This window comes from Epinephelus lanceolatus, chromosome 21, assembly GCF_041903045.1.
Source record: "Epinephelus lanceolatus isolate andai-2023 chromosome 21, ASM4190304v1, whole genome shotgun sequence".
NCBI classification, from domain to species: domain Eukaryota; kingdom Metazoa; phylum Chordata; class Actinopteri; order Perciformes; family Serranidae; genus Epinephelus; species Epinephelus lanceolatus.
In genome coordinates, this window is record NC_135754.1 from 9,703,380 (window position 1) to 9,730,394 (window position 27,015).

The following is a 27,015-nucleotide window of genomic DNA, read 5'->3' on the forward strand; positions in this document are numbered from 1 at the left end:
TTATTAAGGGGAACAAATGCACATTTTCTTAATATTGAAGGGGACGTTCCCCCCCCCCCCCGAAATCTACACCTATGGAGGCTGTACACCAGCATGTTTACAAATATTTTAAAATTTTGCACAATGAAGAATTTTTGCGATTTTGATTATCAAAATGTGCAATTACATTAAGCACCTCTGAAGGTTCAATCACTGAAATGACCAATAAAACAAATAACATATTTTCTCACTTACCTCTGTCATATTCACTTATGTAGGTAGTTTTGGTTAAATTTGAGATATCCAATTGCAATAAACTTGAATGGAGTTTCACTTGTGGAGCTCACAGCACTGGAAAAAAACACTGTAGATCTGTGGTTCCCAACTGGTGGATCGCGGCCCAAAAGTGGGTCGAGAGTCCATTCTGAATGGGCCGCAAGTGACTCACTAACGTGTCAAGTTTGTAAAAAATCACATACACTGAATTTCCGGCACAGAGCCTTAAGTTTGAAATGCCATTTCCTGCCTAAGAGTGAGTGACTACCAGACAGATACTTGACAGAAACAGCAAACTTGCTCGATACCATGGCTGAAAGAAAGTACGATACTGAATGTGTTCAACTGTGTGGACCTTGAACTAATGACTAAGGAGGAATCTGGACCCTGTGGCTGAGCCAGTTGGAAATCAATGCTACAGATAATCCACACAACTTTGTTTCAGATGTTTTCATTAGAACACTAACATTTAAAACTAGTCTGTTTTGCGGATTACCAGCAGCAGAAATAAAAAAAAAGTTTATCTCTATAGGAGGCAGAGGCTTTTTAGTGAACCATGACATTACCCACAGAGACAGTGAAATGAGACACACTTTGTTTTGTCAGAATATTTTAGTGCCTTACATGGATGTTTGATCTTGTAAAACAAAAAAAACATTTAACTTAAAAATACTAGTTTGTGGAATGGGAACAAAGCGATAAAACAAATAAGTAATTATTGTGTACCATTAAAAAAATAATGACTGATTCTTCACTGGGACGGATAACCCAAACATTGAGTTGGTAGATACACATGAGCGAACACTTGCTAGTCAGGTTAAGTGTTAGTAAAATGCCTTTAACCTCAAGTCCCACAGCAGACTCACTCTGCTGAGATGAGGCAATCACACTGTTGCATAGTTATGAATGTGTTTGAGAACACATTGTCTTATCTTTCAGCAGGGAACAGTGGAAGCAACCTGAACATGAAACAACATACTGGACAGTTTCCATTTGGAATACATGAAACTCTTCATATGAACATTCAACATCCACAGGTTCAGTTTATGAGTCCCAGTTATTGCTCTGTAAAATGACATAAATAGGTGTTACAGATTTACACACTTCTCAGTACAGCTGCAGATCAGGAGGTTTTGAACCTGATTGTTTGTAACCATTATCTGCAGCTTTGTGACATCACTGCTTCAGTCCGCATAAAATGCAGACGTGTGTTTGTCTGGACTCTGGAGCCTTATTTCTCCTGAGGCTCAGGTCTGGCACAGGAGAGCCACATATTTTAAATACAGACATCACCCCCCTGTGGCCTAATGGCAGTACTGCACCTACTGACACTTCCTGGTCCTAAGTGCAGCATGGTCCTTGGCTTGTCCTTCATGGTGTCAGCATGAATGATGAGATGGTCCAAGCAGAATCAGAGTGAACCAGAGGCAGCCCATGTTCAACTTCCATAAAGTAAATACACCCCTCTCTCCTCACCACTGCATGTGTGGGGGCTGTGTGTGGGTCTGACTCTGACTTCTGTACTGGGTGTGCAGGAGTGCGCTGGCCTGTGGGGAGTCGTGGCCCTGCAGCCAGTCTTGATAGAGGGTGTGCAGGGTGGAGCTAAACTCTGGGAGGCGGATGGGCAGGCTGCTGTAGGCCTCCTCCATCTGCTGGACGAGGACTTTATCCACCCGGCCTACTGTGTCGCTCTCCGCCTGACCGCGGCCGCTCAAGCATCCTACCACGTATGAAACACAACATGGGCTAACACCGACAGATCCAAAGTGAAAGACACTATTTCAAGCAATGTTTCTCGAAAAATAATGTTTGGTGTTACCTCCTGGGCAGGACAGCACCTCCACCAGCTGGTAAGGCACACGTCCCTTTCTCATTCGGTGAACCAGAGTCTGGATGTTTCTGAAACCATAGATGGCGGCAAACTGCAGCAGAGTTTCCCCGTCTCGCTCCAGAGTCACTTCCTGGAAGTCCCGGTTCCTACAACAGCAACATGTGACACAGGAGGAGAGTTTTCAGACAAAGAAATTGTATTTTATGTCCAAATTGACATTGCTCTACAAAAGTGTGGCATGGATGACTGGACTTCCAGGGAGGCTATGGTATATTCCAGCTGAATAACTCACAGGGTCACAGTGTCTCTCACCTGAGGGTCTTGTATGTGATCTCATGGACGTCCAGACCAAAGAGTTCTTTGGCGGCATGTTTGAAGATGTGTTCCAGAAAACCTTCAGAACCTCGGCCCTCGTGCCTCACCAGAGCCACGTCCCCTGCCTCTCCCAGCCTGCAAGTGATAATACAGGCTGCTCTGACAACAGCTTCCAGAATGACCTCAGTGAAGATATGCAATTGACAGATCCTGGGTCCCACCCCCCTTAGTTACTGTTGCTAAGTTGGACACGCTTGGTAAAAACGAAACAGGCTGATGCCAATTCTGCTTAGCCATGTGCTGCATTATTTATTAAATATTTTCTGGGCGTCAGGCAACGTAGCTTCAAGAAGCAGACAGCAAGGACTACATTGTGTGATGGAAGGATGTATTTACCATGTTAACTTTTATGAACAAACTTTTTTGAGGCTTCCAAGGTCTCAATAATTAAAGGAGAATTAGAGACCAAGGATGACAAGACTATGAATCAAAACTGCTCCTGTATGGCTGGATATAGCCTGTGATTAGATAAGTGCCATGACAACTGTATTGAAATTTATTAAACAGCTATTAGTGTGTGGGTATTGACATAAAAAAATAAACAGAAGTTAGCAAAAGATGTGCTATTTCTACTACTAAATTACTACTACTACTGCTACTTAATTATGAGAGGGTGCCCTTTAATTTCACTTGAGCACCTGACCCAAAGTGTTTGTGTACTGTGTACACAAACTCTTTGCTAACTCCATCATAGCAGCTTGAGCTTCAATGTGTTTAATCTTTTCTCATAGAATAAAATCTAGTCCAAATACTCACACATGGTCCAGTGGAACAGAGTCCAGATCTTCTGCTGACACCTTCCTCTGCTCCATCAGGTGAAAGATCTCCACTGAAACATCACAAACCACTGTTACTGTATGTAGCTGTTATTGTCAACTACTACGACTGTAAATGGAGCTACAGAAGCCAAAAGAATTCTTGTCTTGGTGCATGATGGGCGGGAATTGTGATCCTTATGTAGTGTGATGCTGATCTCTTCTGTTCAACTATCCAATAAAAGTAGTTTAAAGACTGCTTAAGGTTTTAATGCCTGCAACCAATTAGGTGATTGCAGACTTTGTTTAGTAGGAATCAAAACCTGATCACAAATGCTGACGTAGAGGTACACTGTGATGTGAGCTGCTGTCTGTCTCAAATGCATCGAGACAAAGCAGATGGGTCTCAGCAGGACAAAATGAAAGGAAGCGTGTATCCTCTTGGCCTGCTGATGTGTATAGTGTGTACTGTAGTGTAATGTGTGCATTTATATTAAGCTAATAAGGGCATGTATGTGTAATATTTAAGGATGGGTCTTCCATACACCTTTCAAATGCATAACTATGTGAGGAAAATAACTACTGGGGTTGCAGAGACACCAAACTCTAGATTATCAAAGCTGTATTTAACATGATTTATGGATCAAAACAAATTCTAATAAACATTTCCAATAGTATTAAGCCCAGGGCAGCAGTGTGTAAGATAAAGAGAATGGAACCTGAGGTGAGGACACAGTCCACGTCTCTGGTCTCCAGCAGGCTGTTGTAAAACTCCTCTCTGACAGACTCCAGCTTCTTATCAAAGCAGGGGGCCACCAACACGTGGTAGACTTTCTCTGGACTCAGCTTCTGCTTGGAGAGAGAAAGGAGAAGGAAATACATAATAATGAAGCAGGTTCCTTTTTGTGCAGAAACTGATGTATAAAGCATTTTACATAACAATTTCTACTGACTCAGAGTGGCTTTTTCTTTTTACTACAGATCTGAATAACAGAACATCCATTACCAGATTACCCTCAAAATTCTACAGTCATGCCATTGTATTGGGTATTGTGTGTTATGAATATTCCACTGGGAGTGTTCAGCTTAACTAGTGTATCAACACCGCTGACAGCCAACTGGGAAAAAATCGTGTTTATTTAGTGAAAATCTGGACATAACAGAGTTGCACTACCATACAACTCACTGTACTGTGAAGGATTCAAATCGAGGGTATAGGAAAGATGTTTCCTTATTTTAAAGGAATGCTTCAACCCCCAATGACCATTTGTATCAATTCCTATAATCAATTACTCATCCAATGTTACGTTGAATTCATAAAGAAAACCTTTCCTAACATTCCTCCACAGTGAGCAAAGGATCCAAAATCGGAGAAAATTTGTGATGAATTGAAGTCATAGGGGTCCATGTATAACAACAGCAAAACTATATCACAACATCCGAAAAAAACTCCCAAACAACTCATACAGTATAATCCAAGTCTCATTTATTCAGTCAAAGCACACAGCCCTTTCCAATGGGGAACTGACCAGAAAAGTGAAAGTTATCTATGCTCTTTCCAAAGCCAGACTCCGTTGACAGAAAGAGTAATTTTACTGGGGGGTGGGGGGAACGACTTCACGGAGGTCCGCGCGGACTAAAAGCGGACGTCCGCAAGCCCTGTGCGCGCAAAGCTCAGATTTTATGACCGCGCGGACTCCGCTCCGCGCACCAGTGTCACTGAAAAGACTGCTTAGCATGTATTTTTCACATCGCCATGACAGAAACGCTTAAGAATTGGGGGTAATGTAGTGTTTCAGGGACATTTTTACAGGAAACTACAACGCAGAAGTGCACTTGACTATGGAAGCCCGAATGACTGCGGACATTCCTCGCGGAGTCCGCTCCGCTTATAGTGCACCCGAGTCTGTGAGCACCTTAAATTAAAACCCTCGGGACACACTGCAGCACAATCAAACAGATGGGCAACTCAGAGCATCAGAAGTGTCTCTGACACCAGACTCAGAGCGGCTCTGAGCGTGCTCGTTGGGTTAGTGTTGCATTTAAGGCCTCCCCCCCAAAAAAATGAAAAAGCACAGAAGCTTCGGAAAAAAATTTTCACAGTTGAATCCCGTGCCATCGAATGAAGCTTCGAAGCTTCGAATTTTTTGGGTCAGCCCTAAAAATTATCGTTTTATTAATGGAGTCTGGCTTCAAAGAGAACCTAGTTAAGATTCACTTTCAGTTCAGTTCCCTGTCAGAAAGGACTGTTTGTTTGTCAAGCACTGAACATACGACTGGATAAATGAGACTTGGATTATACTGCAAGAGTTGTGTGAAATTTTGTACACAGACGTTTTGACGTAGTTTTGCTGTTGTTAAAGATGAACCCCTATGACTTCAGTTCATCAAGTATTTTTTCGTGCACTGGAGGCTTGAGAGAAAAACAAAGTCATCATTTTTCAATGTGGCCCACCTTTTTTAATTCGTTACCTCCACCTTTTACTGGTACTGCCAATAGAACTGTTGGTGTCACCACTAACGGTACCACAACAAACTAAATGCATTTATGTGCTATGACAGTACATGTTCACCTGCTGTTTAGAGAAATAGTCTTTGACCAGACAGCCCATGATCTGCTGAGGAGACCTGGCTGTGCAAATATGAGGGGTGACCAAACTGCCCAGGACACGCTCTGAATAGCGGATCCACCCTGTAAACACACACACACACAAAACCTTTGTTAAAATGAACCTCTGCAATCCAAAATCACGTTTTCATTTATCATAGAAAACACACCAGAAGATAACACTCAAAAAGGATGTATACAGACATACAGTATAAGGAGCTTTGTAGCGTACACATGGTTCAAAATTTTAAAGTTCTCAGTAAGATTCCAGACCCATAACAAATATTTTATTCCTTCCTAATTTGATGATATCATTACTGGATGAACAGTGAGGCTGAAAATCACCATCAACAAACAATAATTTAACTGAAACAATTAACTGATAGGTCCATCTACAGAAAATAGCCAACCGTGTTGTTAACTCATGAATCATGGGGTCATTTATTAAGCAAAACTAATCAAAAGTGCCAAAATATTCTGTCTTTGGGAGGCTGGAGCGGGGCGCCCAGTAGCTCAGTGGGTAGAGCAAGTGTCCCATGTACAAAGGCAATGTCCTTGACGCAGCAGCCATGGTCTCGATTCCAGCCCTTTGCTGCATGTCATCCCTTGTCTCTCCCCCTTTCATACTTAATCTGTCCTGTCCAATAAAGGCATATAAAAGCCTAAAAATAAATAAATAAAAAATAAATAAATAAATAAATAAAGAGGGTGTGGTGTACTCATTTTTAAACTAACATCGACTATAATGGAACTAGATGGCACTCGGCTTGTGGTGCTCAAAACACCAAGAAATACATTTGAAAAACACAACAGCAATGTGTCTTTCCAGAAATCATAGCCTGGTTACTCAAGATAATCCACAGAACCTTGTTGTGAGCAGTTTCGTGTAGGAACTTTTTTCTTTCTACCAAATCACACCACCTATAGCATTGTACAGAGGGAAGCATGAATTTACTGCAAGCTCACCTAGCTCCAATGGGCTAGCTAACGTTACAGCTCAGCTAATTAATATTTACATCTCACGCTGTCACAAGCACAAGTCTCTTGAGTAGATACATGTTAAGGTCAGCATGGTGATACAATTGGTGGGTGTAGTTCAGTAGAAAGAAAAAAGTTCTAATATGAAACAGCTCACAACAATGTCTGTGAATTATCTTGAGCAACTGGGTCATGAGTTTTTAAAATGTATTTTTTTTGGCGCTTTGTACACCACAAGGCGAGTGCCATCTAGTTCCATTATACTGGAGAGAAAGCAGACATCTCTACAGCTGATATCTCTAATACCCGGCAACTCACACCAAAACAATCTAGACTGATAAATAGCACTACAGGGAAGAGGAAAAACCTATTTTCTTTTTTTTGTGTCCCTTTAACTCTTGCTGTTCCTGTCTCTGGTGAAGGGAGTGGTGAAATAACTTTCTATCTTTCCTTTGCAGCACACCACTGCTATCTCTACTTTTAAAACAAGCTCTGCCAACCCCCCTGTTCAGCACACATCATGCATATTAACAGTCAGGAGCCCGAGGAGCAGCAGAAGAATGAGGCAAAAGAGAGGAAAATTGAGGCAAATATCAGGGCAGAGGCAAGAAAGTCAGTCTGACAGGTGGAGAGGGAGAGGGAAATAAAATAAGGGGTGAGAAGGAAGGGAGTTTTACCTGGACAGGAGGAGGTGAACATGGGCATGGCATGGGAGTCGTGGTGCCTCCTGCGAAACCTCTGAATGAACTCCTTCTGGCTTTCCAAAATGCTGAAGCCTGCTGCTACGGTGGTGTCGAACACATACTGCACTCCTGCAGGGAAAACGCAGAGAGATGACAACAGAGACAGTGGCACAGGGAGAGACAGAAGTGGGGGAGAATGTCACGCATCTATGACAGATACCAATGAGTAGGTGGAAGTTTTAACACATCAGTCATGAAGAAATGTCTAAATTTCTGACTGTCTGGTGCTTTTTTTTAGAAGCAAAGTGGAAATTATAATTTTCAATAAAAAAAACTTAAACAGAAGCTGAATAAGTCTAATAACATTATGAGGCACAAAATGCGGAGGAACAGGGTGTAGACATCCTAGATCTGATCTTAATAAATCCCACAATAGTCATGCAGACATTTTACAGGGAAAAATGTAACAAGACTTCATATAACTACATGAAAGAGCACTTAAAGACTGTATTAGGGGAATACTACATCTCCCTAGAGATCATTTTATATGAAATTCTCACTCTGTGTTACGCTGAATTCATGAAGAAAACTTTTTTTTCCTCGCATGCCTCTGCTGAACAAAGAATCCAGCGACAGAGAAAATTCTTGATGAGTTGAAGTCACAAGGGGCTGTGTTTAAAAACATCAAGACTATATGACCTCTCACACAACTTGTGCATCATAGTCCAAGTCTCATTAATCCAGTGGTATGCTCAGTACTTTCCAAACAGACAGCTCTTTCCAACGGGGAACTGAACTGACAGTAAAAGTTACCGAGCGACTTTGACTTTTACTGAAAGTGAAAGTAGATCTCTTCAAAGCCATACTGCACTGACAAAGACAGTAATTTAACCCTTAGGAGCTGCTGGTCTACTGCTGCCCAAACAGTCAGTTTGTTTGTGGTATTGTGTGACTTTGGTGTTTTAACAGCTTAGTTAAGATTCACCCAACTCACATAATAACACACACACAAACCACAGACTGACCAGCAGCCCATGTGTTCAGGGAGGTAAAATTACTGTTTTGTCAAAAGAGTCTGGCTTAGAAGAGACTTCAGATAGATTTCACATATTCACTTTCCTGTCAGAAAGGGCTGTCCCTTTGGGAAGTACTGAGCATTTAACTAGATAAATGAGGCCTGGATTACACTGCATGAATTGCGTGAGTGTGTTAACAGATGTTTTGATATTGTTTTGCAGCTCTCAAACACAGCTCCCATGGCTTCAGTTCATCAAGAATTTTCTCAACTTTTTGGATTCATCATTTACCATTGAGGCATGTGAGAAAAAAAAAGTCACTTCATGAATTCAACATGATACGGGGTAACTAAGTGATATACAAAAGGTCATTTGCGGGGTGAAGTATTGCTTTAATACTTTGTTAAGGTTTTACAAGATGTTATTTGTTGTGACAGTTACACAGCAATATATAAATAACACTTGCTCACCTAAACTCTTGAGGAAGCCACAGAGTTTGTGGGCAGCCTCAGTGATGTCCACACCAAACTTGACAGCAAAGAAAGGCAGAGACTGTGGACACAATGATGCCACCAGCACCTTGTGCTTTGACACATCACACTTCTGACAAGGACAGAGACACAATTGGGACAATGTAAGGGATTGCTCAAAGAGGAAGAACACTGTGACGCAGTGCGACAACTCCTTCACATTCTTAGGTTTCAGAGTACCTTATTGAGTGCCAGAACCCGCTGCACTTCCTCCAGGCTCTGCTGAGAGACTTTTAGGCTCTCCTCCTCTGATAGACAGCCATCACAGGACAGGCAGGCACTAAGCAGCAACTGGGGTTCTTCGTGCATCTTAGGAAAAAAAAAAAAACAGGAGTGTGTTAGATGGAGGGTTTAAAAAGAGACATGTTCTATTTTAAATGGGCACTCCAGCAACATAGTTTTTGACTTCCATGAAGAGTCCACTCCCCACAAGACACAGATTAAAAAAAAAAGAAAAAAAAAGAAAAAAAAAAAAAAAAAGTCAAAATGGAAGCAACACAGGTCTAAATATGTTTACTTTTAGTGACTGGATACTACACTTCCCATAATGAAACTTTATCGCATCTTTTCTTAAACCTTCCATGCATTGTAAATGCCCACATGCTTTGAACTGGGTTAAAATAATCATTTTTCAGACTTAAGAAAACTCCTCCAGCAGATGACATTACACAACTGATTTCAATCTGAGTAGTACTCCCAGGTGAAGTTCCCCTTTTGTCAGATCCATAAAATAAAATAAAATAAAATAAAATGAATGAAACTTGTGAGTAACAAGACATTACCTCTCCATTGACTATCTCTCTCTCCTGGTGTGAGTTAGCACCATCATCACTCTGTTTCTTGTTGCACTGCGTGTGAAAGATCAATAATTAAATTCACGATTGAAAGCAGGACAGAGTTTCAAACTCTACATGTTGAGAGTCGACTGATATGTAAGAACGCTTTGATACAGCTTCAGAAATTCACCTGTTTTGTGCAGTTCTCACACTTCTCCTTCCGCTTTGGTATGTTGACCTCTGACATTTTCCTTGACAGTTATCTGGAAATTGAGGGTGATATATAACAAATATATAACAGCACCATTAGCTTCCCAATGTTGATCATTTCCTCACAACATGTTTCCTCTGATGCACCGGCATGATGACTATGCCTGCAGCCTACTGCTGTGTAATGTTTTGTCAACTCCACCCTCCTCTGTCTGTCCTATCACAGACAGCCTGCTTATCATAAACACAACAGCTCTAATGGTGGGAAACTGGCAATAAACACAAAATAGTATCCTGTCATTAAAATTTTAATGGCTTACGTTAATTACATACACAGTGCCAACAAAAACAGCCATAACAGCTGTTACGTCACAATAAACACAGGAGGTACCATCTTGTTGAAACCCTTAGGTCTCAGTCTCATTATGTAATTACATGAAAAATGTTGACTCTGGGGTAAATATTTGATCATAGCTCACGGGGGTAGGGGAAAAACTGATACTACATAGCATTGCGATGTTTTTTGTGGCAATATCATATAGATAAAAGGATGCCAAGTATTGATTTTTTTCAAACTATTAAAGTCATTTACATTACAAATTAGGGCTGCAAGTTTTTTAAAGTGTTTATTGCGTCAATTAATGCCCGAACATGACGCATTATTTTCTTAAAGACATTAATGCATGCTGCTATTGTCACCACTGTCTGTCTTTCAGAGGCTGTAGATGGCTGACTTTCAAAGCTAGAGTGATGATACTGGTATCATATGAAACTAGACTTAAGGAATCCAGTGGTGTCCACCATGTTATGCTAGTTTCTCAGGAAGGAAGATAAATAAAACTCCAAAGTTAGGCTAAATTTTGTCCAAGGGAAAAACAGCATGGCCAGTTTCACAGAGGTCCCTTGGCCTCTGAGTGCTGTGGGTACCCATGAGTCTCCCCTTTACAGACATGTCCACTTTATGTTAGTCTCATACAGTTTTGAGCACAAACTGCATGCAGTGTTAATTACAGATTTATGACTAGAAAAACTTGACACAGTGTTGAGCTGCATCTCAAATAATCCTCAGGTTTCCAGCTTTCAGGGGATAGATACCATTTCTATGTAGCATATACTGTTAAGCTGCTTTCTCCACTAAAAGATCCCCTGTTTACCCCTAAAAAAAGACCAAAATGGGTCTACAGTATGTGGGCCTCAGAGGGTTAATGACGTGCTGCTATTTTGTCTTTTCCACCACACTGTTGTAGCAGTGCAGCACTGATTTGAAATAAATAAATCTATAAGTCAGGATTATAAAGTAAATTTCTTTGAATTCGATTCACCTTCAAAACACTATGGTAGCACTATCAAAACACTTTACCGTGTTTATATGGACTTCAAAACTGTTTTGCAATGCTAAATTAATCGGGATTAACAATTGTAATTCTGTGATTAATCGCAATTAAAAATTAATCGTTTGACAGCCCTATTACAAATACAAATTAAACTTTCGGTAGCCTACAGCAATAATAAAATCTAGTACTTTTTCAGTCCACTAGATATAATTTGCTGCAGTAAAATGATTTAAGTGAGATCAACTGACCTAAACCTTTATCTTATTTGATAAAAGAGATGCTGGCAAAGTTTTACTTTGAGTACATAATGTGCTTATAAAAACAGGTCGCAATGTATGTTATGGGAATACTCAGCATATTGCAACACGTTTAAAATCGCAGTAGTATAGTATTGTGACTCATGTATCGCGATAATATCATATCATAGGCCCTCTGCGGATTCCCGCCCCTAATAGCTCGCGATAATGTCCCCGACTGGCTACAAGCGTCACTAATTTGTGAAGTTATGTGTAACGTTAACATTAGCTCAAAAGCTAGCTTGCGTCGAATTTTATATTAACTTACAGTAAGTTAACTATGATATTTAAACATAAAGTTATGCTATTGCATTACAGGCCCTTTTCAGGATGTGGGGTAACATAACGTTAGTCACTCTGTTTAAGTGTGTGTGTCATAACAGGCCCTGTGTTGACATTACAAGGTCGAATTTTGAGGTAACTCACCGGACGGTGTCTATATCACTGGCTCTCTCAGACAATGGCATGGAAGAATGCAGAGGACAGTCAGAAGAGCAGCCACCAGTGAAAGAAAAAGCAGCACTGACACAGCACAGCAGGTGAACTCAGCAGTTACTCAGCACTCCTGCAGGCTAAACTTAAATCCTCTGTGGACGGTGTCACCGCAACTGCTGGCTTGAACCTGGACGGTTATTTCATAATGTACAAACTCGTACTTTCAAAGGCGTCGTTGCTCCTTGTATAAGGGCCAGCCATCTCTATGTACGTCTGCCTCCATTGTGCACCCCCGGTTAATCAAGACGCATGCGCAAACGGAGTAGTGGTCTGCTCCGGTAGCTTTGACTTTTTTGTCAAACCAGTGAGGGATAAAAAATATGTGCTTTTGAATCAGTCAATCGACATAATCAACAAATTATAAAATGCATAGCCTTAAAAACTCCAAATCGGTCTGTAAGTTTCTCCTGCGCCAGATACTGCAAGCTCTTCAGGGTGTTTCAGGCCAGGCTCGGACTTTCAAATTATCTCCCAAATAGATACGAACATTGCCAAAATAATGGTAAAGTTACCCCTAGTTCAGTAAAAAACGAAATAAATTTTCTTTTGAAAATTCAATTGTGTTGAAGAAAAACTAAAGACTTGCGACTACGCCGTCTTTTGTCTTAATTTAATGCATTTCAAGCTTTTATTCTGAAGGCGGCGAAGCCGTCCAATCACCGCAGGCGGATCCAGGAAGGAAGTGTCACCCATGCAGAACAGTTGTTGCAACAATATGAATTGAACTTCCTTATAATTTAGTACATGTGTTTCCTCGTGCAAATGCTCTTAAGCTAAATCTGCAAAGCGAACATTTACAGAAAGAAAGAAGAGTTTAAGGTAAGCGATAAAAAATGTCTCATAGTTGGTTTCCTTATACAGATCTGTTGAGTGTTATGGACAGTGATGTGTGGGCACTTCTTCCTCATCACAGCCAATCACCATCATCAGCAGGAGGATCTGTTTTTGGGTCAGCTCTTTTGCTCAAATCACAAAAAAATGTTATATCGTTTACTCCATTGCCTCTTGTGATTTGAAGCCATGCAAATATTTGGGTTTCTGCTGAGATATTTAGATCTCCACTTCTGACTATCCACTCAACACAATGGAGGTGAATAGACTTTCATTTATGCTGCTCAAAGGGGAAAATGTCAAAACAGCAATGTGTCTCACCAGTAACAATGTCCTGGTTACTCTGGATAATCCTCAGATCATAGTGTCAACATATTTAAGTTTTTATTTTGGGACTTTTTCTTTAAGTAGAAAAGAAGAGGCACACTTCCAGTAAAACTTGCTGTTGTCGTCAACATATCTGGATTATCCTGAATAACTGGGACATTGTTTCAGGACACCATGTCTTAATTAACCTGCTAGGGGGCCCCCAGCGCCATTACTCCCAACCCTTTGTGCAAGCAGCTGTTCCTAAGATAGAACACTGCCTGGGTTTAATTTGATGAAAAAAAAAGAAACATGCAACACAGAAACTGAAATGATAACGATCTCAGAACTGCATTTAAACAGTGAGACTCTGTCTTGAAGTGTTTCCTCACAGGTGATGAAACAGAACATACACTAAGGCAATAAGAGTGCCATCTATTGTCCTTTAATGGTGCATATTCCAGGGTTCCCACACATTGTCATGGACAAAATTTCAGAATGTTTCCATGACTTTTCAAGGACCCATAAAAAAAAATTCAGAGACCATTCACGATGTATAAAATGAACTTTACTCTAAATGCTAATTATTGTATGAAAATGAATCAGCAACCCTTTCCAATCTCTAATAGTTGGTTATTTTCACATTTACTTCAAATACTTAAAACTGTTGGTAAAGTCTTACAACCACTTACTGTCTATCAGTCTGATGACTGCTGAACATTGGCTGACTGGTACATTGAACGTGACAGAGTCATTGTGTGTCATTAAAAATACAGGTGCCTTTCCTAATAACAGTGGATAAGTGATGCTTAGTTCAGATACATTTGAGTTGTGAAAATGACTCCACTTATCCAATGTCTTGAAATGCCTCCTCAGAGCACAGCTGATGCTAACCAGATGTTAGCATTTGGCAATAAAGCAGTTAGTGTTATTAGAAGTGCTGCACTTTTGCTCCTATAACAAGTAGAGCTGAATGTTTTTGGATAAAATATCTAATTGTGTTTATTTTGACTGATATTTCCAAATGTGATATGATTTCCATTATTAGAGGGATGGGTCATGTTGGCATCAATTTTTTAATTTTCATTGAAAAATATATTGAAATGATCATGGTGTGTGTGTGTGTGTGTGTGTGTGTGTTTTAATCTATACGAAGCAAAGACTTTTTTTTAAGTAATACTATGGTGTATTGATATTTCCCCCCTAGCCCTAAATTGTAGGGCCCCTAAAGTATATTTTTGTTTTTACTTTGAACTTATCATGTTAGGTAGGCGTATTATATTCATGTGAAGTAGGCTTTTGATGTATGTGAAGTTAAGTACAAGATTCTTATTCTTGCCTCTGTTCAGATGGGATACATGACAGTAGAGGAGCACAGCTCCACCCTGCTCCACCTGAAGAGATCTCCGGGCATTCGTTCTTGGTCTCTTCTTGTCGGTAAGTGTGTTTGCAAAAAATTATACTCAAATGATGAAACAAACATATTAACAAACTAAGCCATGCACTCCTCAATATCTTCGAACTCTGTAATTAAAACTCTAATAACAAGCCTCTCATTTTAATTGCAGGCATAGCATCTGTTGGGCTGGCAGCTGCATACTACAGCTCAGGTTCACAAACTGAATTTACCTAATCTTGTTATCAATTTTCAACTTCTGATTTAATATAATTTTCCACATGTCTTACTGCAACTCATAACACCGTCTGTTTCTTTTGTTTTATGTGCTGTGTGGATCTTGCAGACAGCATCTTGTGGAAGCTTTTCTACGTGACAGGCTGTCTGTTTGTCGCCATGCAGAACATGGATGAATGGGAGGAGGCTGTGTTTGACAAAACCAACAACTTGATTGAGCTCAAGACGTTTAGCTTGTATGCTTTGGTCCTGACGTTATGGAAGAAGGGGCAAGAGAAAGGTCAGTAACGCCACAGAGCGGGTTAGTAGTCCTCACTTGCTGTTTGGAGGTGCAGAATCTTAGATTTTAATTTTTTTGTCCTGTTCTCTCTCTTAGTTGTGTTGGATCTGACACAGCTGTGTGACATCTGCGTCCAGGAAGAGAAGGTCCGGTATTTGGGGAGAGGCTACTTGCTGATGCTGCGGCTGGCTGCAGGCTTCTCCTACCCCCTGACTCAGAGTGCTACACTGGGAGGACGCAGGTTTGTATCTTCTGGTGAACTACTCCAATACATGAAAGTCCTAATCCTTATTCACATCCACCACCTCAGTCCTAAAATTGCATTTCCTGTTTGCTCTGCCTCTTTGAGCTAATTGTTTTACTGTTTTAGTTCACTCTCACAGCTCTCATTAGCCTTGTTTTTTTTCTTAGTCAAAAAGCTCACATAAACCCTCTGTACACTACCTGCACAACACCAAACAACAGACAAAGTAAGCAACTAGCTGGTGTACATAGTGGAGCATTTAGTAGCTAAAGAGCCAGATATTTTGCACAGGAGTTGGTGGACACAAGCTAAAAAGAGAGTGATTATTGAATTCACATTCGTCAGGTGGCCAGAAACACGAGTCAAAATGAATGCTAATGTTGCTTCATGTCTGCTCTGTGTGTAATGCTTGCCAACTCGCTCACTATATCAGCTCATGTCATCATGACTCAGTTGTTAAAGGGTAAGTTAGGAATTTTCTCAACTTGGACCCTATTTTGCCATGTTTTTGTCTCTAAATGACTAATGGGAACAACAATTTTTGAAACTGGTCCAGTATTGAGTGAGAGGGCTGCAGATGGCGGCCCTGAAACAGGGTGCACAGTAACCACTTGGGGCATTTGTGCACCATCAACTTCCGTCCACTAAAAGTGCTTTTTTTGCCACTGACAGGCTCAGATTATTATTTCAAGTGTCATTACAACATTATGGAAAGGATCCCTACAGTGATCGACCTTTTTCTTCAAGAGTTAGATCCTTTTTGTTTAACCAGAAACAGAAATCACCATCGGCAAACCCACCAGACTCCATTTAAATAAGCAGTAATTTTTTATCATCCTGAAACAAATGGAGTCTGGTGGGTTTGGCTATGTTGAACAAAAAGGAAATTACTCTTTAACATAAAGGTCTATCTCTGTCGGAATCCTTTCCATAATGTTGTCAGACACTTATAATAACAATCTGAGCCTGTCAATGGCAAAAACAAGCACTTTCAGTGGCCGTAAATTGATGATGCTCATTTGCTGCAGTAGTTACATTGCAGCCAATTTCGCAGCTGCAGCTGTCTTGCTCCAAAAATGTTCCCATTTGTCACATAGACACAAAAACATGGGAAAATATGACCCAGGTTAAAAATACCAAACTTACCATTTAAGTCTAGATTCAAAGTCTTCATATTGTTTGATTAATACATTATTTTTAGTATTGAAGCCAAACAATATCTGGAAGAACAAAGCCAAACAAATATGCTCTGTAGAACTAACACAAGAAAACACAGTTGAGTAATCCCTGTTCTCCCTCTGTCCCGTATGTTACCCATTAGTGATGTGGAGGCCGTGGCTGCATTGCTGAAGCGCTTCCTGGGGCTGGAGGAGCTGCAGCGACGCAGGCAGCGGGAGGAAGAGGCAGAATATGGAGGAGACGAGGAAGAGGAAGAAGATTCTTTGGACAACAGCAGTGATTCAGAAAATGAAGCAGACAAACTCTGATCTCTCTGTGACTTGTAACCCTGCTGTTACTTTTGGTGGATTAATTAAGGGGCATTATGGCATTGCTACGGCATTACAGTGGGTGCAGCTTCAGTGATGCCCTCGCTACATGTTATAGTGTCAGCATGTGCATGAAACACCAGGGATATACAGTAGCCTCTTTCAGTTTCTCCTCACAGACTTCCTTGTATTTTTTGGATATGTCAGGTGGGGTTATGGCAGCCTTGGGAAACTAAGTAAAATATTTTTTATTTTAATTTTCATGTGAACTGGGATTGAAAAGTCAATCGGTTAAATGTTTCGTAGCCTAATCAAAGTTTTCTAAAACAGTTCCAGGGAATATGACGATAAGAGTCTTTCATCTCTCTGTAAATGATTATCATGACCTTTTGATCTAATTACTATTTGGGAATACACTCCAGATTACAGATTTACTGTGCCTTCCTACTGAACTCTAATAAGTGTTTGTGTTTAAGTCAATGGAAAGTGCTTTTCCCACAGTTTTCAGGGCCACCCAGTTGATAATCACCTTTTGCATGTTTATTCATACTCAGTCTGCAATCTGGAGGAACGCATCTGCAAACTGTAATCAGGCATGAGTGATTTTCACGGCTCAATAAGAGTTAATTATATGTGAAATGCTTCGGCTTCTTCTTGTTCTGTCTTTTAACATTTGTATTTTTGTGTGAACCAAAGACTGAATCTCAGGCAAACACTTTGGTCCTCTGGACACACTGGGTTTTTTTTTTTTGTTTTGTTTTGTTTTGCTTTTTCTGAAAAGTGAATGAAATCATGGTGGTTAACTGGCTGATGGTGACTGTGTTGAGCTTTGCTTGAAAGAAAATGAGAAGATTTCTTTGTTGGTTGATTTTATTGTCTTTGTTTACTTTGATACATTTGGAGGAATTATATAAAATTATTTTCTATGTAAACCCAAAGCCTTCTTTTAATGTTATGTCCTTTCTTTGCTACAGTGAGTGCAATTTCCATACAAGAGTTGGCTCTTGGTTAAGTGCAAATTCACACATAAAATCACAGTTGAGTGCTGGTTGCAAAAAAGTAAGAGACCAGTGTTAGCATTGATCAAAAAAGCAATTTGATTCTGAGCTGGCAGAATATTCTACGGCACCATCTCATTCACACAGGCGCTGATCTCCTCTGTTATCCTCAGTAAAGGAGCCACTACAGGGCTGACATGTTCCTCTATCCACTCCTGGGCTGTTGACTCTGGGTACAGACGCACCATCTCCTCTCTCACTGCTGCCACCTTCTCTTGTAACACTGTCAAATACCTGAGGAGACAAAATCAGAAGGGGTTCCTGTTAACAGAGTGTTTAAGAAATTTCAGGGAGGCAAAGCAGTGTGCAGAGAGTGTTGCTGTAATATAACAAATTATTCTCACGTTGATGCTTGGCTGTGAATCTGCATGGTGATGAGCGGGGACACCATTTTCCCCTGTCGGTGGTAGGGGCTGAACCATCCTCTTACAAACCTACAGTACCTCAGGCATACAGTTATTCAGCTGTTAGTTATTTACAGGGTATAGAAATAAACATTTTTTCTGTGTCTGCAAAGGTTAAAGGAATAGTTGGACATTTTGGGAAATATACTTATTCGCTTTCTTGCTGAGAGTTAGATGATAAGATTGATAATACTCTCATGTCTGTACTCGAAATATGAAGCTACAGCCAGCAGCCGATTAGCTTAGCCTAGCACAAAGAGGACGAGGGCTAACAGCTGGCCTGGCTCTTCCAAAAGCTCTAAAGCTCAGCAGTTAATACATGATCTCTCATTTCTTTTTGACAACTTTATGGAGGGTTATGTGTTGGACTATTTCTTAGTCCCATATAGGGCTGCAATGGTTTTTATTATCAGTCAAGATGACCCTTTAAGGAAAGGAAACGGACATTTTATTACTATAACTGAAACTTGAACCCATTTTGTTAATGTAAGTGTGTAAAAAGTCTCCCCTTTAAAAATAAATAAAATAAAGAGATTCTCTGTCCAGTTGCATTTTTTTTTAATATCAAATGTATATGGTATGATAACCGCCAACTTCTTTTTTAATCACAGTGTACCTTGATAACAGTATATCGCTGCAACCCTAGACCTGTATTGCAGGGATACTCAGCTTGCTTTGCTTGGGGTCCACTTTTCCAAAGTGACAGGGACCAGGGGCCAGTTGCAGCAGCCCCATCCATGTACTCAGGGCCGTTTCTAGGATTTTAGGGCATTAGGGGCTTCGCTTGGACCTCTGTTAAGGGGTGCAGGGGATCCTCCACTGGAGGATGCTTTGATGCACTCTGGAACCTTATGTATACTAAAAGCACAAAACCAACTACCAGTGTGACTCAATTTATTTTTATTGTGAATTAGACATGGTTGGGGGGCACCCAGCACCCTACCAGAGGCCAGATTTGGCCTCTGGGCCGTAAGTTGAGTATCACTGCTGCACAGAGCGCTGCAGGGATGACATATTTTTTGGAGGCTACTCCACAAGTTAGCATTGCCCTGCTTTCTTCAGCCAAAGGTCGATGGGATTTCTCTATGTGATTACTGCAGAAAATAAGCTCTGTGGTAAAAAAAAACATTTATGATACTTACAGGATTTGTTCAGCAAGATAAAATGAACACTACTTTTATGATATTTGATGCCTAACATTAGGCTATAAATGAACTATACTATAGTTGCATGACTTACCATCTCCCCACAACACAGCTATAAAGCCATGTTCGGCGTGATGATGTTCTGTAGTCTCTTTAAGCTTCTTGTTAGCAACTGTCTTTTTTAAGACGCATAAAAGCTTCAAAATGGGGTATTAACTGGTGAATTTTTTGGCGGACAAAATGCGAAAGTCTTTTAAACTTGTATTAGCCACAGACCTTATTTCAGGCATCTAACCCATTTACTCCAAGACGTAGAAACTGAGAGTGCTAAAATGCACTCTCAGTTTCCTCCTGCTCCACTCTTTGAGGGCATGCTTGAGACTAGCTGTTTACTGTAGTTTTAAGTCTTAATGCTAAGCTAAGCTAACTAGCTGTTGGCTGTATCTTCGCATTTAATGTACAGACATGAGAGTGTTATCGATCTTCTCATCTAACTCTAACTTGGCAAGAAAGGGAAAATTTCAAACGATTCTTTTAAAGGGCCAGTGTGTAATATTTGGCATGGTTTATTGTCAAATCTGAATCTGAATCTGAATATTCTACCCATTAATATGTTTATATAAGTGTATAATCGCTATAAAATAAAATTCGTTTGGTTTTCGTAGCCTTATAATTATGCTTTTATATATATATATATATATAGCAAGGGCCTTACTTTAGAGAGGTCGCCATCTTGCGCCGCCATGTATGTACCGCAGCCTGAGCGGACAATCCAGCCTGCCAAAGAACGCGTTTCGCGTGTATAAATAAACCAACGAAGACAGCGGAAGGAAGGAAGAAGGAGGAGGAAACAGCAGAGAGTGTTAGTAGTTCGTCGATAGAGGGTAGTGAAAAGTTTTTTTAGTTACAAAGTTTGCCAATGGACCACACTTACCACGCAACAGGAGAGAATGAACCCGAACCGTCATCTGCGAGGAAAAGAAGACGCAACTTCACTCCTTGTGATGCACTCTCTGCAGCACTTTTCCTCCTGATAATATATCTCCCCAACGATGGTAGCAGTAGCACCGAATCCCATTCTGTGCAGCAAAATGGGAGCGGAGGATTCAGCCTCTCTTCTCGCCCGCTCAGCATCCAACACATAGAGTTCCTCATCTGTATGCTCCGGCTCAAACAGGTATGGCTCTGGATCTGTGTCCGCTACAAGAAACTCTTCAAAATCGCGTTCAAAGTCGTCCATTGCAGCTACTATAGTCCGGAGATATTGCTAGGCTAAATAAACAGCTGAGCACTGTTTACCGGCTACGCTGTCAGTCAGTGCGCGGGCTGGAGATTGGTGGAGCAGAGAGGGGAGGGCTGCCCCGCTGGGTACTGTAAGCGAGTATGTGTGTATGAAGTGTGTGTGTGTTACGCTAGAAGAGTCAGAGTTTGGGACGGAGTCTTTTACCCCCTGGAGTGTTACCGGAGTTTTTGGAGTGCTCAAATAAACTGGCCTTTTTCCTGAACGCTACTCTGGTCTCCTGCTTGTGAGTGATTTATTACAATATCATAACATGGTTTAGATTTCTAAATAAATATTCACCTCGTCGCTAGATAGACCTACTCCTGAAAAACTCGTGTCTGCGCAAGGCTTTTTGTCCCTATGAGGACACCGTCATTTACCCGACGGGAGGGGTGAGCGAGTGAGCCCTGCAATCTAGAATTTGACCACTGATGTCACTGTTTTCAACCCATTTTACACACTGGCCCTTTAAGGTAAATGTGACATTGGAAATATGATCTTGTGATCGCTGCCCATAACTCACATGTTGTTTTCAAAAAATCGTATGTCCTCTGAGTTCAACAGTGCGTTGAGCTCCACAGTTAAGTCTGCCAGCCTCCTCCCTGGGAACAGCGATTCACCTGCAGAGGTGCTAAAGACCACATGGAACAAAATCCTGTTAGCATACTGATACAAACTATGCAGTGACAGCGTAGATCATACAACACTGTCGGACCTTACCTCCCCATGGCCTCTACCTCTACCGAGGCGATACCCAGCCTCTCAGTTACTTTGCTCTGAGCCTCAGCACTGAACTGACCATGACTGAGTGTCTGGAGACAGGCTGCTAGTGATGGGAGGGCCACATGCATCAGCTCACACAGCACTGACAGGTGGTCATACCTAAAAGCATGAAAATCGAGGATTGTGGAAAAAGCTCTGTGTTCATTGCAAATGTAGCATCACGTGATTTCTGGCTAATGAAGTCCTTCAGACCCTAACACATTCCAGTGTTGGAGCCACCAAAGGGCAGCTTTATTATAGACCCTATGCTCTTTATTAGCACTGTCCTGATTTACATTCATGCACTGCACAGATCCACAAAAAGAATGTGAAAGAAAATTAGAAATTCCCCCAATACTTACCTTTGCCAGCCTGTGATGGCGATGCCCTGCAGGTGTACACCAGCAGATATAGAAGCAGCCACTTTCAGCCACTGCACATGATTATCCACATGTCTCTGTGTGCTGGGCACACAGGTGTAAACACTGGTGGAGCCTTTAAAGGAGCTGGCTGCCCACACATCTGACATGCCGGCACTGCAGTACTTCTCCAGCAGAGACACTGGACAACACAGTTAGAGATGTACATCACTACTAACAAAGCTATGCACATGTTGCATGCTATTTGGTGATGTATAAGAGCTTCATGTTCAAATACTAATTTCCACAGTATATGGGGCCTACCTGTTGTGTCCACATTCAGATCAGGGGTGTAGTCCCACAGCATGGGCTGTACAAGTCCCACTAGTCCACTAGCTGTCACGTGGATAACAAAAAGAAAAGACTCATAATGAAAAAGGTAAAATCAAGACAAGTGGGAGTGCACACAAACCAAAAAAACAGCTGTGGTTCTAAAGACGGGATCTTAAGATCACCAGTGATCCTTGAGATGGTCCCAGCAAGTCTTCAACAAAAATAAGGGTAAGTTTAATTTTTATATTTGTTCTTTCTATACAAATAAATCCAATTTTGGATTCTTATTATTGTAGCTTCTATTACTGTTTTTATCCAGTCATTTACACTCAGGGGTGGAGAAGGTATATTGATCCTCTAAGGTTCTGTATGTGAGATTCAGAACATTAAAATAGCAGCAAATCACTATTTGCTATGTCAATATATAGTGGAGTAATACCGTCCTATGCAGAGAATGAAGTCATGCTACCTTTGTGAGTGTTGTAATCTGAGCCTCTGTATTCTTGACATGGCAGATGGTGCAGCCGCTCGTGCATGTGAATCCCTGTGTGTGAAACCCACTGGCTAGCTAACCACCACCCCTCTGCACTGCACTCATACAGCCTTTACACACAGGTAATGCTGATAACAATGATGGCATTGACACAAAAGCTAACACCCACCCTCCAGTTCCCCCACAGGTAAACACCATTGGCTCTGTCAGCACCGTTGCTTGTTGTTAGCATTATTTGTGCTATTAGCACCATTAGCTGCTAGCTGCTGGATCTGCTGCATCCACGTTGAGAGTCATGTGCAGACAATCCCAGCTCAGATTTTAATCACAGATATGTTTCTAAAGTCGCATATACAGCAACTTTGAGTAAAAGTAGCAATACTGCACTGTAAAGATGCTACATGTAAAAGTACTGGACTGAAACTGGTACTGCAGGTAAAAATGCATAGATATTATTGGCAAAGTGTACTTTAAATATCAACAATAGGGGTGCTCAATGCAGAAAAAATGGGAAGTGATACACTATTATATATTGTATTAGTGGATTTAATGCTTAAGTAGCAATTTACTGTTAATAAGTTGGTAACGAATTTAAAACCCTAATTTGAAATGTAACTGGTGACTATAGGGGTCAGAAAAAATGTAGTGGAGCAAAAAGTATAAACTTTGAGTTGAGTACATATACAAAGCAGCATGAAATAGAAATACTCAATTTCAGCTGGGTGATATATTCATATTGTGATATGAGACTAGATATCATCTTAGATTTTGGATTTGGATATTGTAATATAAGGAGTGTTGTCTTTTCCTGCTGCATTACAGTAAAGTGATGTAATTTTCTGACATCATCAGCCTGATTTGATGCAGCTGAGTAACTCTCCACTCTCTTTGAATTTCAAATATCACCTGGTTTATTGGGAACCAATTGTATTTCTTCCTCACCTTTTAGTGTGTCCTGGCTCATGCCTCTCATCATATCATCCCACATTATGATGGTCATGTGTGGCCACGCCTTCTTGACGGCCTGTGCCACCTTGGTCACATGACTCAGGAAAAGTTGCTCCACTGTATGTCCAGGTGAGGCCAACCACAGTTTGGACTCCTCCCCCTCGCCAAGCATGTACACCTTGAGGAATTTAAGATGAGGACATGAAATGATGATACTTTTTCTATCGTAACATTAGATAAAAGACTAATCCTTTACCTCATCTGCTCCAATGTGCAGTGTATTTAAGCCTGGGTGCAGCTCCACCACCTGCCTCAGCATCTCCACCACCAGCCTCACCCCTTCCTCTTTGTGGGGATTCAGGGTGCCCACACAGTGTGACACCTCTCTCAGGCTCCACATGGGTCGATGCTTCAGCACAAACTGTAACAGAGAAGGGGTGGCCACTGATAAACAACAAACACTATCTCAAAATTGGACATTTGTAGTCATTACAAACTGTTCTAAACAGGAGAGCAGCAGGGGTGGAGCCAAAAACTGTAAACATTAAGGGCTCCAATCTAGGGGGGTTGACAGTTGGCAATGCTTCAAATATGGATGTTGCTGCAAAGAAGCTACAAATTCTAAAACATGGATGCTTCACACACATCTTCAACCTGGCAGCACAGAAGATCTATACAATCAGCACAGTTTAAAGGTGGGCACCCAAGATTAGAGTCACCAATTCAGTATCTGACCAAATGTCACCCCTTCTGTTCTTGAGATATGACGTTGAATAATGGCCAGAAAAGTGTTTCTGAAGAACATTATGATGTCACAGTTGACCTTTGACCTTTTGGATATAAAATGTCATCACTTTGTTTTATTCTATGAGATATATGTTTAAAATTTTGTCATAATTAGGCATAAGTTCTTGAGTTACGATCAAAACATGTTTTATGAGATCACAGTGAGCTTGATCTTTGACCACCAAGATCTAATCAGTTCATTTTTGAGTTCAAGTGAACGTTTGTGCCAAATTTGAGGAAATTCCCTCAAGGCCTTCTTAAAATTTTGCTTTTACAAGAATGAAACAGATGCAATGTCATGGTGATCTTTGACCACCAATATCTAATCAGCTCACTATTGAGTCCAAGTGGACGTTTGTGCCAAATTTGAGGAAATTCCCTCAAGGTGCTCTTGAGATATCACATTTATGAGAATGACACAGACGCAAGGTCCCAGTGACCTTGACCTTTGACCACCAAAATCAGTTCATCCCTGAGTCTAAGCTAACATTTGTACCAAATTTGAGGAAAGTCCCTCAAGAAGGTCATGAAAATGGGACAGACAGTTTAGAGTTACCAATTAACCTAATCTGCATGTCTTTCGACAGTGGGAGGAAGCCATAGTACCTGGAGAAAACCAATGCTGACACAAACCCTCTTGCTGTGAGGCCACAATGCTTTACCACTGCACCACCATGCTGCTACATACTATAACATGATATACAATAATACATAATAAATAATAATACTATACCATTATAATCTGGGCTGCTCTAAGTCTAACTCTAAAGTCTAAAGTCTCTAATAGCAAATCAAGGATCTCCAACAATGCTCATCAAATGTGGTCTTCAATACTCTGACTTGAATATAAGGGCCAATAGAAGAACATTTACTCAGTTATATTAGATTCCTTCAGCGAACAGCATAGATGCTGGGCTGGAGCCCCAGAAGCCACCCCCCGGTTATGCCCCTAGCAAGAAGGGATGTTTGCCTCACCTCCATGTGACCAAATGTCTGCACAAGTGGGATGACCTCCATGCCCTTTGATTTGGCAAATTCCTGCATATATAGTACCTCCTCTCGGCTGGAAACAGAGCACACAGTAAGCAGACAAAACTCATTTAACTTCCTGAACCAAAGCGTTTTATGGCACATTAAGTTTTATCTCTATCCCACACAGGAAGGATTATAATTTTATTACGGGATCTCTCAGCATGATGAGGCAGATAAAATAGTACATTAAATTCCAACCCAGCCCATAAATCAAGAATAGAATAGGCAGTGTCTGGTGTTTACATCCAAAACTGCACCTGTAAACAGGCTGTACTGTGGCCTGCAGCAGCCTCAGCTCTCCCTCATAAGGAAACATATCCTCGTACTCCACCAGCAGGCCATCGACTCCCAGCTGAGAGAACAGCTCGATCAGCTGAGGATATGAAACACACACATTAGTGGACAGCAAATGTGATATTTAAACAGTGACAGTGCGCTGCAGCAGATCACAGAGGAAGCTGCTGTGTGCTTACTTTGTGAAGGTATTCAACTCTTGGGGGGGCACCTTTCAGATCCAGGTGGACCAGTTTCTTTCCCTGAGGCCAAGGTGGACACTTCATTCTGCCTGTTACAAACTGTACGAATGAACAGCCTCATATTGACAACAGTATTTACAGGTGTGCATGTGTTTGTTTGTGAATGAACATTAGATCATTTGCTTTACTCACCAGGGCAGCAGAAACCAAACCAGGACCAGAGATGGAACAACAGAGAGGACTGGCACTCTGGGAAGGATGCTGTTGTGAGGCAGGTCACTTTTCCTCTGCACAAGAAACGCTCCCAGCGCAAACGTTTCAATGTAAACACGCAGTATAGGTAATCGATTAGTTTAGTCTCAGTGGGCAGAGCAATGGATGGAAGAATGCACGCTACATGCTGTAAGAGTTAAACGTTTGTGACACTACTGACAGACTGTCAAATACAGGACAAGGATACGACTATGTTTTAGGCTGTTTTCGTAGCTGTGCGTGGTAGAAGAACTCAATTGTACCTGGACGTGGTCCAATGAAAACGTTGCTTTCTCTTCCGGAGAGCCAATGGGTTGGCGGATACGCGTCCACCAGGAAGAGGAGAGGGATTCAGGTGGTGGTACAAGCTGTTGGCGGGTGTGCGGTATGGTCAGTGGCCGTGTATGACGGTGTTCTGTCAATGCTACGCAGCACACGTTTTGAGTCAAAATGGCGCTACTGCAGCGAATGAGAAACAGTCAGGGCTCCAATGCTGCAGAGATAGAGAAGAAAATTAAAAGGTAAGTGAATAAAACGCTGCTAGTGTCCTGCCTGGGTGAAGCTGAGCAGGGTGAGAGGAGAGACTGGGTGCTAGTCAGGTCCAGGTACTGTCTGCATGCTGAATGAGAGGGACACCCTAACTAAGACCTAGCTAAAATCATGACATTAGTGTCAAAGTAATACTGCTGTAGATGTAACAGTCTTCAGAGAGAAGAACATAAATACTTAATTTTTTTTGTTCAACATAATGCTGAATATGAC

The 27,015-nt window shown here is 41.2% G+C and overlaps 4 protein-coding genes across 8 annotated transcripts in view; 2 read left to right on the forward strand and 2 right to left on the reverse strand.

Moving 5' to 3' along the window:
- Positions 1 to 848: 848 nt before the first annotated feature.
- On the reverse strand, positions 849 to 12,577 carry narf (nuclear prelamin A recognition factor). The gene is made up of 12 exons (XM_033612321.2): positions 12,074 to 12,577; positions 9,998 to 10,070; positions 9,814 to 9,879; positions 9,212 to 9,340; positions 8,972 to 9,104; positions 7,480 to 7,614; positions 5,790 to 5,908; positions 3,936 to 4,065; positions 3,218 to 3,290; positions 2,399 to 2,536; positions 2,075 to 2,232; positions 849 to 1,975 (listed from the first exon to the last, which is right to left on the reverse strand). Exons 2-12 carry the CDS (start codon positions 10,052 to 10,054, stop codon positions 1,728 to 1,730), a joined length of 1,386 nt encoding a protein of 461 aa, XP_033468212.1. The 5' UTR covers positions 10,055 to 10,070; positions 12,074 to 12,577; the 3' UTR covers positions 849 to 1,727.
- A 225-nt stretch (positions 12,578 to 12,802) lies between these two features.
- Positions 12,803 to 17,562, forward strand: cybc1 (cytochrome b-245 chaperone 1). The gene is made up of 6 exons (XM_033611214.2): positions 12,803 to 12,961; positions 14,629 to 14,716; positions 14,848 to 14,889; positions 15,022 to 15,192; positions 15,289 to 15,433; positions 16,758 to 17,562. Exons 2-6 carry the CDS (start codon positions 14,629 to 14,631, stop codon positions 16,921 to 16,923), a joined length of 612 nt encoding a protein of 203 aa, XP_033467105.1. The 5' UTR covers positions 12,803 to 12,961; the 3' UTR covers positions 16,924 to 17,562.
- A 213-nt stretch (positions 17,563 to 17,775) lies between these two features.
- Positions 17,776 to 26,654, reverse strand: hexd (hexosaminidase d). Of its 3 annotated transcripts, none has more exons than XM_078163516.1 (13): positions 26,517 to 26,654; positions 26,194 to 26,302; positions 25,999 to 26,100; positions 25,783 to 25,898; positions 25,469 to 25,556; positions 23,964 to 24,128; positions 23,702 to 23,885; positions 22,258 to 22,329; positions 21,937 to 22,135; positions 21,533 to 21,694; positions 21,336 to 21,443; positions 18,326 to 18,415; positions 17,776 to 18,215 (listed from the first exon to the last, which is right to left on the reverse strand). In XM_078163516.1, the coding sequence occupies exons 3-13, from the start codon at positions 26,083 to 26,085 to the stop codon at positions 18,044 to 18,046; spliced, it is 1,443 nt and encodes a 480-aa protein (XP_078019642.1). In that variant the 5' UTR covers positions 26,086 to 26,100; positions 26,194 to 26,302; positions 26,517 to 26,654; the 3' UTR covers positions 17,776 to 18,043. The 3 variants fall into 3 exon arrangements, with proteins under 3 accessions (XP_078019642.1, XP_033467103.2, XP_033467102.2); XM_033611212.2 differs by having other exon boundaries at positions 25,999 to 26,090; positions 26,517 to 26,648; XM_033611211.2 differs by lacking the exon at positions 26,517 to 26,654 and having other exon boundaries at positions 26,194 to 26,400.
- ogfod3 (2-oxoglutarate and iron dependent oxygenase domain containing 3) overlaps positions 26,634 to 27,015 on the forward strand; it is a 45,908-nt gene continuing 45,526 nt past the window's right edge. For all 3 annotated transcript variants that reach the window (XR_004500792.2, XR_004500793.2, XM_033611213.2), the window contains exon 1: positions 26,634 to 26,774. Coding sequence is in view for 1 of the 3 variants with exons in the window: in XM_033611213.2 (XP_033467104.1) it covers positions 26,704 to 26,774 (71 nt within the window). In the remaining 2 variants the exon portion in view is untranslated. The remainder of the gene's footprint in view (positions 26,775 to 27,015) is intronic.

Coding starts and splice junctions, on each gene's coding strand:
- narf (XM_033612321.2), bottom strand. CDS start 10,054: ATGTCAGAGGTCAACATACCAAAGCGGAAGGAGAAGTGTGAGAACTGC. Junction 2,233..2,398: donor ATCACATACAAGACCCTCAG/GTGAGAGACACT, acceptor TTGCTGTTGTAG/GAACCGGGACTTCCAGGAAG. Junction 1,976..2,074: donor GGTGCTGTCCTGCCCAGGAG/GTAACACCAAAC, acceptor CATACGTGGTAG/GATGCTTGAGCGGCCGCGGT.
- cybc1 (XM_033611214.2), top strand. CDS start 14,629: ATGGGATACATGACAGTAGAGGAGCACAGCTCCACCCTGCTCCACCTG. Junction 14,717..14,847: donor TTCTTGGTCTCTTCTTGTCG/GTAAGTGTGTTT, acceptor TTTTAATTGCAG/GCATAGCATCTGTTGGGCTG. Junction 15,434..16,757: donor GCTACACTGGGAGGACGCAG/GTTTGTATCTTC, acceptor GTTACCCATTAG/TGATGTGGAGGCCGTGGCTG.
- hexd (XM_078163516.1), bottom strand. CDS start 26,085: ATGAAGTGTCCACCTTGGCCTCAGGGAAAGAAACTGGTCCACCTGGAT. Junction 25,557..25,782: donor ACAGTACAGCCTGTTTACAG/GTGCAGTTTTGG, acceptor CTCTGTTTCCAG/CCGAGAGGAGGTACTATATA. Junction 23,886..23,963: donor TGCACATTGGAGCAGATGAG/GTAAAGGATTAG, acceptor AAATTCCTCAAG/GTGTACATGCTTGGCGAGGG.